The 12,113-nt window shown below is 53.1% G+C and overlaps 1 protein-coding gene across 1 annotated transcript in view; it reads left to right on the top strand.

The window, feature by feature from the left end:
* Positions 1-10,042, top strand: part of PHGDH (phosphoglycerate dehydrogenase) — a 34,015-nt gene extending 23,973 nt beyond the window's left edge. The window contains exons 6-12 of the mRNA XM_006049351.4: positions 296-428; positions 925-1,073; positions 1,501-1,653; positions 6,354-6,486; positions 7,532-7,662; positions 8,627-8,864; positions 9,729-10,042. Coding sequence (XP_006049413.1) covers positions 296-428; positions 925-1,073; positions 1,501-1,653; positions 6,354-6,486; positions 7,532-7,662; positions 8,627-8,864; positions 9,729-9,883 — 1,092 coding nt within the window. The 3' untranslated portion in view covers positions 9,884-10,042. The remainder of the gene's footprint in view (positions 1-295; positions 429-924; positions 1,074-1,500; positions 1,654-6,353; positions 6,487-7,531; positions 7,663-8,626; positions 8,865-9,728) is intronic.
* The last annotated feature ends 2,071 nt before the right edge of the window (positions 10,043-12,113 follow it).

The raw sequence follows: 12,113 nt of genomic DNA, 5'->3' as shown, positions 1-12,113 counted from the left end.
TGACTCTTTGCAGTCCCATGGACTCCGCCAGGCTCCTCTGTCCATGGACTTCTCCAGGCAAGAATACTGGAGTGGGTTGCCAGTCCCTTCTCCAGAGGATCTTCCCACCCCAGGGATTGAACTCCAGTCTCTGGCATTGCAGGCAGATTCTTTACCGTCTGAGCCACCAGGGAGGGAAGGCTTAACAGTAGCGCTCAGTTTCGAGTCAGTGCTCCATAAACGGTAGCCATGATTAATAATACCAGTACTGACAACCAATAGTGACACTTACCCTCTGCCTCTCACACGTCCCCAGACCATAGGCTACGACCCCATCATCTCGCCAGAGGTCTCGGCCTCCTTCGGTGTGCAGCAGCTGCCCCTGGAGCAGATCTGGCCTCTCTGTGACTTTATCACTGTGCACACACCTCTCCTGCCCTCCACGACAGGTAGGTGTGTGGGTTGACCACAGAAGCCACCGACCAGGTAAGGGTGGGCCCTCAGTCTGGGCCTTCTGCCCACGCTGGGGACCAGCTATGGTGGGAAAGTGGCATCCACATCCTGTGAGCATGGAGCACGGTGATGCTTTGTTACACGGCCCGGCATCAGACCGAGGAGGGGTGAGCTGGCTGGAAATGCACAGGGTCTGGGTGAACTGGGTCAACGTGTAGGATCAGTGACCCTGTGGATACTTCCTTGGACCCTGTGGATACTAACATCTCAGGGACATTTGAGATGTTTCTCAACTCGAGTCTGGTCCAAATTTGTCACTAGGACTCCTGGCCCAGAGCATCTGAGAAGGGAGCAGTGAGACCAGAGAGGTTGTAGTCCCCCAGGAAGGAGGCGTGTGGGGAAGAGCCCGTGGTGGGGAAGGTGGGGCCTCCGGAGCCAGAGCAAGTGGTTCCCGACACCACCGCTGCAAGATGGCGTCTCCTTCCCTCCCAGGCCTGCTGAACGACAGCACCTTTGCCCAGTGCAAGAAGGGGGTGTGCGTGGTGAACTGTGCTCGAGGAGGGATCGTGGACGAAGGCGCCCTGCTCCGGGCCCTGCAGTCGGGTCAGTGTGCTGGCGCTGCGCTGGACGTGTTCACGGAGGTAAGTGCCTGCTCGGCGTAGCGGGCGGAGGGGAGGTGGGAACAAAGGGCCTTGGGCTGGAAGCCCAGCTGAACAAAGGCCTTGGCTTACTGTCTCTAGTGGGAGAAATTATGTTGCCAAAAATAACACCTCTGTGTCAGGAGGTAGGTAGTATTAAGCCATCTTACAGATAGGGAAACTGAGGCTCAGAGAGATGGAGATGTGCCCAAAGCACATGAGTAGTAAGTGATGGAGCTGAGATTGGAATCCAGTCTACGACTCTGTCTGTTCTGCTGTGATGGAACATTCATGAGGAAGCTGATTATTACTGAGTCCACTGACCACCGGGCAAAACAGAAGTAGGAGTTGGCATTGCTCCTGCCCTCTCCCCCTCCAGTTTCTGAGGCAGTCCATAGCACCGCACCCAGAGATGTCTCTTTCTGGTCAGGAACCACCCCGGGACCGGGCGTTGGTGGACCATGAGAATGTCATCAGCTGCCCCCACCTGGGTGCCAGCACCAAGGAGGCCCAGAGTCGCTGCGGGGAGGAGATCGCCCTCCAGTTTGTGGACATGGTGAAGGGGAAGTCCCTGGCGGGGGTCGTAAGTATGCCTTGTGGGGCTGGGCCCGGAAGGAGAAGTCAGAGGAGGGCATGTTTTAGCTGGGAATGGGGACAGCGGGGCTGAGTAGTGACCAGATTCAGCCCTGGGAGCCTAAGATAAGGGACTGCACTTGACAACGGCCGGCAGTGCTCTGGGTGGGGCGGCAGGAGCTGCCCTGCAGTTTAGCCTCGAGAGCTGAGGCCCGGCACCCTGGAGCCAGCTTAGCTTGTTCTGTTGCAGGCTTGCTGCTGAGACACTGTTTTTTTTTTTCCCCTGCGCCATGCCTCTGGAGAAAGGCTCCTTTGTTCTCTGCAGGCCTTGGGAGTGAAGGAGTGAGGCTGGTGTGATGGCGGGGTGCCCAAGGTTGGGTGAGTGGGGGGGACGGACCGAAGAGAAAGCCTTTCATAACCTCCACTTAGAATCCTGAGCAGAGGCCACCCTGCCCCCACAGCCTTCATCACCCCTGCTAAGGAACTCTCCACGCTCACTGGCCCCTTAATTTCCCCAAATCGTGACGTCTTGACTGTGCTCTCAATGGGCCCTTCCTGGTCCTTTGTTTCTTCTCCAAGCTGAACCTGACTTATACTTCAAGTCCTGTCTCATTCATTCAGTCTTCAGATGGTCCCTAAACTCTGGTGGGTGCCAGATGCTATCATAGCCCTTTGGGGACACAGGGGTGAATAAGGGGGGCTTGCCAGGTGGCGCTAGTAGTAAAGACCCTGCCTGCTCATGCAGGAGATGTGGGGTCAATTCCTGGGTTGGGAAGATCCCCTGGAGGAGGGCACAGCAACCCAGTCCAGTATTCTTTCCTGAAGAATCCCATGGACAGAGGAGCCTGGTGGGCTGCAGTCCATAGGGTCGCAAAAGAGTCGGACATGACTGAAGCGACTTGGCACGGCAGGGGTGAATTAGGAACGCATGACTCTTCTTCAAGGGGCTTGCCACCTACCCCTTCACGAGTATCTGCTTGGCCTGTCTCACTCCATCCCAATCCTTTTGCCATGAGCCACATTCTTGTTATTAAGATTTCATGAGTTTATATTTTAGTCCTTAATTATACTCTTTAAGTTTTCAGAGGATAAAAAAAAAAAAAAAAAAACCCAAAGCAGGATGTAAGCTTTTCTGCAGCTCATGTGGCTCTACCCCAAATACTTAACCAATAATGAATGGGGGGGCAGGGCTGGAGGGTGGTCCCTGACCTTCCTGGCTGACCTTCAGCATAGGGCTTTTCGCTTCTGAGGACAGAGTTATGGCGGGAGAGACACAGACTGCTTTGTTCAGCCCTTGTTTGGGAGCCCAACTCTCCAGGCCACCGTGACCGCTACACGCTGAGAAAGTAAGGGACCCATGAAATGTCCCCTTCTTACTTACGTGGTCAGATCTCAGTCAGATCATTAAACTTAGTCTCAAATTAGGAACAAATGCCTGTTTTACCCTGCAGTGGCTCGGGTACCACAGGCATTTGTAAGAAAGACCTCCTTGTCACCCAGGAAGCCCCATTGTCCCTCCTTCTTTACTGGGTCCTCTCCAGTTCCTTTCTGCTGTGACCTGAGGCACAGACTAGCTTGAGGATCACGTTGGCACCCTAATGCCTTGGCTCTTCCTGGAGCCTCCTGCTCACCTTCTAGAGAAGATAGATGCCCCTTTTGACTCGGCAGACCTCTGGGCGAGCAGCACCCTGGCCTGCGTGGGGAAGGAACCAGGTGTGGCGCATGCCTGTGGGGCTTCTCCGGTGAGCGCTTTCCCCCTGCCCTCTGCATTTCTCCCCCCAAGCCGTCACCTGGCCCTTCAGTTCTCCCCTCGCAGTTCTGGGACTCACTGCCCTCTCTTTCTGTGCACTTCAGAGAGGATCAAAGGGGAGCCGGCCGTGGGGCACAATCACACCCGGGACCTCATCACACAGCAGGGTCTGCTGGGGAGTCCTGCCTCCTCAGCTGTTTCCATCATTAGGGCTCCATCTTCTTTAATTCTCTGCCAGTTTTCTCTGTGGAAACAGGAATAGAAAGATCTACGTTTTCCTTTCATTACATCTGCTTGATTGATTTGCATCCAACCCCAGGATTCTAATTAAATCCTTCTTAGATGATTCTCTTTACAGGTTGTCTCAGTGTAAGTGGCCAGATACTTAACTCAGAGACATCTTGAGCCACAAGATGAAATAGACATTTTGACCCTGAACATGCTGCTTTGTTGTCAGCGGGGGGGTCCAGCTGGCCAGACCCCAGACTTCACAGCATTGGAGGATAATGTGGCTTCTGCCTCTTTGCAACTGCCCAGCAGGCCTGTGTGGACTTCACAGGCGTCTGCATTTGAAGAGTGATAGGATCATCAAAAGTGTATGAATTCAGGGAGTTCCCTGGTGGTCCCGTAGTTAGGACTCAGTGCTTTCACTACTGTGGCCCGGGTTCAGTCCCTGGTTGGGGAACTGGGATCCCACACGCTGTGTGATATGGCAAAAAAAAAAAAAAAAAAAAGTGTATAAATCCCGCCTTACAAATTGTGGTATTTAGACAGAGTGTTTTGTGACAGTGTAAAAACACACTTAAAATCAAGATATAAAATAAAAGTGTTGAGCATCTTTTCATGTGTTTGTTAGCCATCTGTATGTCTTCTTTGGAGAAATGTCGATTTAGTTCTTTGGCCCATTTTTTGATTGGGTCATTTATTTTTCTGGAATTGAGCTGTAGGAGTTGCTTGTATATTTTTGAGATTAGTTGTTTGTCAGTTGCTTCATTTGCTATTAGTTTCTCCCATTCTGAAGGCTGCCTTTTCACCTTGCTAATAGTTTCCTTTGTTGTGCAGAAGCTTTTAAGTTTAATTAGGTCCCATTTGTTTATTTTTGCTTTTATTTCCATATTCTGGGAGGTGGGTCATAGAGGATCCTGCTGTGATGTATGTCGGAGAGTGTTTTGCCTATGTTCTCCTCTAGGAGTTTTATAGTTTCTGGTCTTACGTTTAGATCTTTAATCCATTTTGAGTTTATTTTTGTGTATGGTGTTAGAAAGTGTTCTAGTTTCATTCTTTTACAAGTGGTTGACCAGTTTTCCCAGCACCACTTGTTGAAGAGATTGTCTTTAATCCATTGTATATTCTTGCCTCCTTTGTCAAAGATAAGGTGTCCATATGTGCGTGGATTTATCTCTGGGCTTTCTATTTTGTTCCATTGATCTATATTTCTGTCTTTGTGCCACTACCATACTGTCTTGATAACTGTGGCTTTGTAATAGAGCCTGAAGTCAGGTAGGTTGATTCCTCCAGTTCCATCAACATCACTCATTATCAGAGAAATGCAAATCAAAACCACTATGAGGTACCATTTCACTCCAGTCAGAATGGCTGCGATCCAAAAGTCTACAAGCAATAAATGCTGGAGAGGGTGTGGAGAAAAGGGAACCCTCTTACACTCTTGGTGGGAATGCAAACTAGTACAGCCACTATGGAGAACAGTGTGGAGATTCCTTAAAAAACTGGGAATAGAACTGCCTTATGATCCAGCAATCCCACTGCTGGCGTACACACTGAGGAAACCAGAAGGGAAAGAGACACGTGTACCCCAATGTTCATCGCAACACTGTTTATAATAGCCAGGACATGGAAGCAACCTAGATGTCCATCAACAGATGAATGGATAAGAAAGCTGTGGTACATATACACAATGGAGTATTACTCAGCCATTAAAAAGAATACATTTGAATCCGTTCTAATGAGGTGGATGAAACTGGAGCCTATTATACAGAGTGAAGTAAGCCAGAAAGAAAAACACCAATACAGTATACTAACACATATATATGGAATTTAGAAAGATGGCAACAATAACCCTATGTACGAGACAGCAAAAGAGACACTGATGTATAGAACAGTCTTATGGACTCTGTGAGAGAGGGAGAGGGTGGGGAGATTTGGGAGAATGGCATTGAAACATGTATAATATCATGTATGAAACAAGTCGCCAGTCCAGGTTCGATGCACGATACGGGATGCTTTGGGCTGGTGCACTGGGACGACCCAGAGGGAGGGTATGGGGAGGGAGGAGGGAGGAGGGTTCAGGATGGGGAACACAGGTATACCTGTGGCGGATTCATTTCAATATTTGGCAAAACTAATACAATATTGTAAAGTTTAAAAATAAAAAAAAATTAAAAACACACACACACACACAAAAACAAGTATATACTTTAAAAAAAAATAAAAGAAAATAAAAATGAAGGCAGATAGGAAAGCCATTCCAGAAAGACCCACTACTCTAGGTCTAAGTGATCTGTGACTCTCCACATGCTTTACATCAAAGACCCATCTTCCTTCCTTTGCACAGGAAAATCAAATCTCTAGTGGAGTTGGGGAGGGGTGGAGGCACATTCAGAGAAGAAGGAGATGTCCCTTCCCTCTCTTCCCTGCTCCCCTCTTGGCAGTTTGAAGTGGGGGAGCCTTTTGTGCTTAGGGGAGCCAATAGGGGGAGCCAGGGAGCTGTGCCGTTTTCTGGCTGTATAGCGCTCCTCAGCGACAGGAACAAGCTTGTCATCTTGTGGGTGGCTGATGAAGGTTATCACCCCAAGACACCCAAAAACCAGGCTGGCCCCCTGCTGCCTGCTATCCATGTGGAGCTGAGGCTTGGCCTTAAGACCTTGTCTGGGAGCCGATTCGGGCAGGGGTGCCCTGTCCCTCCCCTTCATGACCTCAGTCCTGCTCCCCTTTCTCTGCAGGTAAATGCCCAGGCCCTTGCCAGCATCTTCTGTCCACACACCAAGCCTTGGGTCAGTCTGGCTAAAGCTCTTGGGGCGCTGATGCAGGCCTGGGCTGGGTCTCCCAAAGGGACCATCCAGGTGGTGACACAGGGTGAGTTGGGGACTCTGCAGAGGGAGGGCAAAGAGGGCTGTGGACTCCTGCAATCCCAGCGGATGTGTCTGCTGCAGGCCACAGACCAGAGAGGGGCTCGGAGACACCCCCGTTCTTGTGACCCCGCGTCTCACATTCCATTTGAGTATGGCTCGCTTGCTACCAAGTGAGGACAGAAAGGGAGGGGCACACAGTCATTGGGAAGTCTGCTTAATTTTCCTAAGTCCTGTTATGCCGTATTTTTAAAATGTGCACGTTTGGGATGCGAGAAGGACCTCCACAAGGTTCGGAGTTTCCTGTGGGAGGCAGTAGGATGGATGGAGGGAGTCCGGGGGAAGCGACAGAACCTCTATTCTGGTTTTGACCCGGTTGCTTACCTGCCCTGGGACTTCCCCTTCTCTGAGCCATGGGTTCTTCACCCGTGAAGTGAAAGCTGAGGCGGGTGTTTCAGACGAGGCAGGTGCTGGGGGTATTTTGTGCTCTGGAACATTCTAAGGTGGGCTCTCCAGCAGGCTGACGTCCTCAGGGGCTCAGCTGGGGAGTGGGTCCCCTGTGCTCTGCAGAGGCCTGTCCTCCCCACTGACTGTTGGACATCTGCTCACTTGCAGAAAGGCTGGAGTGGTGGGGTGGTGGTGGGGTAGACCGCTAGCGTTGCCAATACCTGGAAGGGGCAGAGCCAGGGAGGTTGGCTCAGGTGCTTCGGTTGCCCCTTTCTGCTTCCACTTCCTGAGACCAGCAAGGGTGAAGTGCCAAGTAGGGGTGAGGGTACAGGCAGACCCAGGTGGCCGGCTGGGGACAGTGGAGTTGGGCTGGGTTCTGGAGAGAAGTTTCTTACAGTGGTGTAGAGCCTCCCTGGTGTGGACCCCCAGTATGTCCCCCACCCCTGGCTGCCTCTCCATCCCCCAGAACTGCCCAGCAGCCTGGGCTTGGGCCCCCCCAGGGCGGTGAGGAGCCGTGTGACCCAGGGCTCAGGGCTGGGGTGCACTGCCCGCTCCCGTGTTGCTCAACACACAGCGCCCTGACGGCAACTTCTCTCCGTCCCCAGGATCATCCCTGAAGAACTCCGGGAGCTGCCTGGCCCCCGCAGTCATCATCGGCCTCCTGAAGGACGCGTCCCAGCAGGCAAATGTGAACCTGGTGAACGCCATGCTGCTGGTGAAAGAGGCTGGCCTCGATGTGCGCACCCTCCCCGCCCCTCCCCTCCTTCCCCTCCCCTCCCCTCCTTCCCCTCCCCTCCACCCCTCAGCACTGCCTTTCTCCCTTGTGTTCAGAGCTCCTCGCAGCTCTGCTCACTGATGGGGACTCCCCAGGGCGTGAGTCCTGTCGGTGACAGTGCCTCCCTGTGGGAGACAGCCATGACCTCCCCTCCGCCGGCCCCCGAGCATCAGCATGAGAACTGACACTGTGAAAGTGCTGTGTGCATAACTGCTCTGTGAGCGAGAGGGCCAGCAGGACCCCCACTTCACAGCCAAGAAGGCGATCTCAGAGCCCAGCTGGGAGCTGGGAGGTGGCCCCGCATCAGCCTCTAACTCTCCATCCAGCACTCCTTTACCACCCCACCCAGGGTCTGGGCTAGTCTGCAAACTCCGGGAGCTCGCCACACCTCCTCTTATCCTCTGCAGCCCCTCATGGGCTTCCCTGTGGTGTCTTCCCTTCTGGTTCCATCTTAAGATCAAAGTCTGTGTTTCTCAGCCAGTGCGAGCTGGCGGAGGCAGTGGGCAGTGAGCTCCTGTGGCCCCCTTCCTCTCCTTCGCCTGCTCTCTGACATCCTGGGTTGGCCACTGCTTCTGTGTAGGGAGCAGGAAGTCAGCACCGGAGGGATCAGGCTGGACTGCCTCTGGTGGCTGGGCTGCTTGTCCAGCCCTTCTTCAGGGATGATCCTGGGGACAGAGAGAAGTCTGCCTCCCTCCCTCTGCCTTCTCCTCCCACTCTCCCCTCCAAGCCTTTACCTGTATCCGGTAGATCTCTTCGCCCTTCTTCAGGGAGGAAGCTCATACTCAGGGGCGCCAGGCTTGCCCATCTGCCCTCTCCCCTGACCCTGAATTGCTAAGTGTGGCAGCCAGGCTGATGCCCTACAGATTGGCATTTAGGCCAAGGGAGGGAGTGGGCGTCACTGTGCCTCTTTGCCTCCTCTCTGCAGGTGACCACCTCCCACAACCCTGCCACACCAGGGGAGCAGGACTTCGGGGAATGCCTGCTGACCGTGGCCCTGGCAGGTGCCCCCTACCAGGCCGTGGGCTTGGTCCAGGGCACCAAGCCTGTGCTGCAGGCGCTCAACGGAGCTTTCTTCAGACCAGAAGTGCCTCTCCACCCCGGCCAGCCACTGCTCATGTTCCGGGCTCAGGCCTCCAACCCTGTGATGCTGCCGACCATGATTGGTGAGGAGGGCCAGTGGGGCTGGCCAGTGCCCTGGAGGCAGGGACGGCTGTGTGTGTGTGGGGAGGGCTCTGTCCTGGGATTGCAGTCTGTGGATTTCTGCCTCCTTCAGCCCCTCTTCATGCCTGCAGGCATCACTGGATCTGCAGCAGTTTCCAGAACATGTGGGGCTGGATGTGGAATTGCGAGATTAATTGCCTTATCTGAGGTTGCAGAGCCATGCGGCAGGGGTGGGACCCCAGAGCCCCTGTTACTAGCCAGGTGCTCACCAGGTTAAGGACTCAGTTTGAGACGGCCTATAGAAGTGTATCCTGGAGTTCAGAGCCACTGAGTTGCAGGTTTCCTGATGGCAGGGCTGGGTGGTGGTCAGCCTGATTTAACAAAGCCTGTCTGAGCATCCCCTCCAGCAGTCGTGGGCATCTTGGACTTGCCTCAGGCCCCTGGCACCACCTGCTCAGGGTCCTGGGGCACTTCCAAGTATGACAGAGAATGAGTGTCCACAGGCCTCAGGGGGCCTGATATCAATGTCCTTGCCAGATGCCAAGAGGAACTTTCCCCTGCTTTTCTCCCTTGCGGATGGTCCGGATAAAACTGCCAGCCAGCAAGTCCAGCTGGTGGCTTTGGCTCTTTGTGGCTAATCTTCCCTCCCCTGCCTTGCCTGATGGTCAGGGTGTTCCTGAAGCTACTGGAATAGTGAGGGAGCTGACCAGAGCCCTTTGTTCCCTCTGTCTCAGCTCTTCAGTTCTGAGACCATCACCCCTGTTGCAATACTGGTGTCAGAAATCAAGACTTGTGAGCCCACTCCCAGCCTCCTGCTTCTCCTTCCCCTGTGCCTGGTGCTAACCAGGGGTTTCTTCTACTTCCAGGCCTCCTTGCAGAGGCAGGAGTGCAGCTGCTGTCCTACCAGAGCTCCGTGGTGTCAGATGGGGAGACCTGGCACGTCATGAGTATCTCCTCCCTGCTCCCCAGCCTGGAGCCCTGGAAGCCGCACGTGACCGAGGCTTTCCAGTTCTGCTTCTAACCTTGGGCTCTCCCGTCCCAGCCTCGTGGGATTTTCTAAAGAAACATATCCATTGGGAGAGGAGATCCACATTTCTGGGGCTGACACTGCTTGTGTCTCCTCTGACTCCTATCTTCCTGTGGTACAGCAATCACCTCCCAATAAAGAGCCTACCCTCTACTCTCTGGGCAGTGTTGTGTTGTCATTACCTGGAAGAGCCACCGGAGGGCATCCGCGGGCAGCCGTGGGGCTGGGCTTTGGCTGCAGGTGAGTAGGAGACATAAAGGGAGACCCATAAAGAGAGATCTAGATGGGTGGACTACATGTCTGTGCGGGGGTGCTCTGAAGAGGACCCTTTCCCTGTGTCTCAAGTTTTTAAGAGACATTTTTATAGGAACAAACCTCAAGGATTTGAGCAAGTGCCTGTGCTATTTTGGAGAAGGAAATGGCAACCCACTCCAGTATTCTTGCCTGGAGAATTCCATGGATGGAGGAGCCTGGTGGGCTGCAGTCCATGGGGTTGCAAAGTCAGACAGGGCTGAGCGACTAACACACACACACTGTGCTATTTTAGACTCCCCCTTCCGCCTGGGTACATAGATGCGCACTGATGAATGTAATTCACCAAACATGCACGGCATTGTGTGCCAGGCATTGGGCTAGGTGTTCTGCCTAGGGGGAGGTTTATTAGAGCTCAGACTGCTTCTGTAGACATCTCCCTCTGCTGGGGGACAGAGCACACATGTCATTGGAAGCAGTGAGGAAAGAGCCACAACGGGTGTGTGTGAATTCTGTTGAGACCAGAGGAGAAAGTCATTTGAGTTGAGGGTGGTGGCTCCCAGGAGATGTTTGGAAAGGTTTCATAAGAGGAAGAAAGTGTGAGTAAAGGCATGGGGCCTGAGGATATTTGGCAAATTCACAAAGCCAGTTTCATATGGTGTGTGTGTGCACACGCATGCTCAGTTGCCTCAGTCATGTCCATCTCTTCACAGCCCTATGGACCATAATCTGCCAGGCTCCTCTGTCCATGGGATTCTCCAGGCAAGAATACTGGAGTGGATTGCCATGCCCTCCTCCAGGGGATCTTCCTGACCCAAGGGTCGAACCCACGTCCCTTGTGTTTCCTGCTTTGGCAGGTGAGTTCTTTACCACTAGCACAACCTGGGAAGCCCCAGTTTAGTATAGGATAGACAGTATATAACATGATTTTAAGATTTTCATGAAACATGTCGGAATAGTACTCCTGTGCCTTAAGGGTTTCACCTTTTGAGGGTTGTTTTCCCTCTATCGGTAAGGGATTGTCTATTCCCACCTCACACCCAGTAGCACCTGTTTTGGAGACTTCCCCAAGCCGAGAAGGCTCGATACAGGGTAACTGATTGCCACTGGCAGCAGCAAACCCATTCCTGTGGCCTCAGTGCTGTGACTAAACCGAAGGTCCATAGAAATTCCGCCTGTAGCCACTCCCTATGCTGACATCTGCCAGGACATCATAACATGTGTCAGGGCCTTGCACACCTGGAAGGGGATGGACTGGGACGTGAACAGCAAAGTGGCTTGGAGCTGCTCTGAGCTTGAGCACAGTGTTTCACTCCCCTAAGCCTTTGTTCCCTCATCAGTAAGAGGGACAGTGAGACCTCTCAGGATTGAATGGATAACAAGTGATTTGTGGCAAGTGCCTAAGGCACTTGGTAAACATTGGTTCCTTCATCCATAGGCCTTTCTTTCAGAGCAGATGAGCAGGTCTCACTCAGGGCTCTTACATGGAATCCTGTGCACCAAAGGGCCCTCCCTTAACCCTAGTAGTAATGTTTTGCCAGATCTAGACATGGTTGCCCTGACATCAGACAACCCATTCCCTCCGAATGGAAAGAGATCTTGCAGAATGTGGCATCTGGTTGTTGGGGGGTGGGGTGCCACCGGAGCCCACTACTAGCTAGAAAGATGGGCTGAGATTGATGAAGTTAAACTTAGTTAAAAGTAAAGTTGAGCTCAGAAGCTCCTCTTGGTGGCTCAGTGGTAAAGAGTCCGCCTGCCAATGCAGGAAACACAGGTTCGATCCCTGATTCAGGAGGACCCCCACGTGCCACAGAGCAACTAAGCCCGTGCACCGCAAGTATTGAGTCCGTGCTCTAGAGCCTGGGTACCACAAGTCTTGAGCCCATGTGCTGCAGCTACTGAAGCCTGCATGGCCTGGAGCCTGTGCTCTGCAACAAGAGAAGCCACTGCAGTGAGAAGCCCACATTCCGCA

Source organism: Bubalus bubalis, chromosome 6 (genome assembly GCF_019923935.1).
Source record: "Bubalus bubalis isolate 160015118507 breed Murrah chromosome 6, NDDB_SH_1, whole genome shotgun sequence".
Taxonomy (NCBI): Eukaryota; Metazoa; Chordata; class Mammalia; order Artiodactyla; family Bovidae; genus Bubalus; species Bubalus bubalis.
The sequence above is the reverse complement of the archived record's forward strand: the minus strand, read 5'-3'. Positions and strand labels throughout refer to the sequence as shown.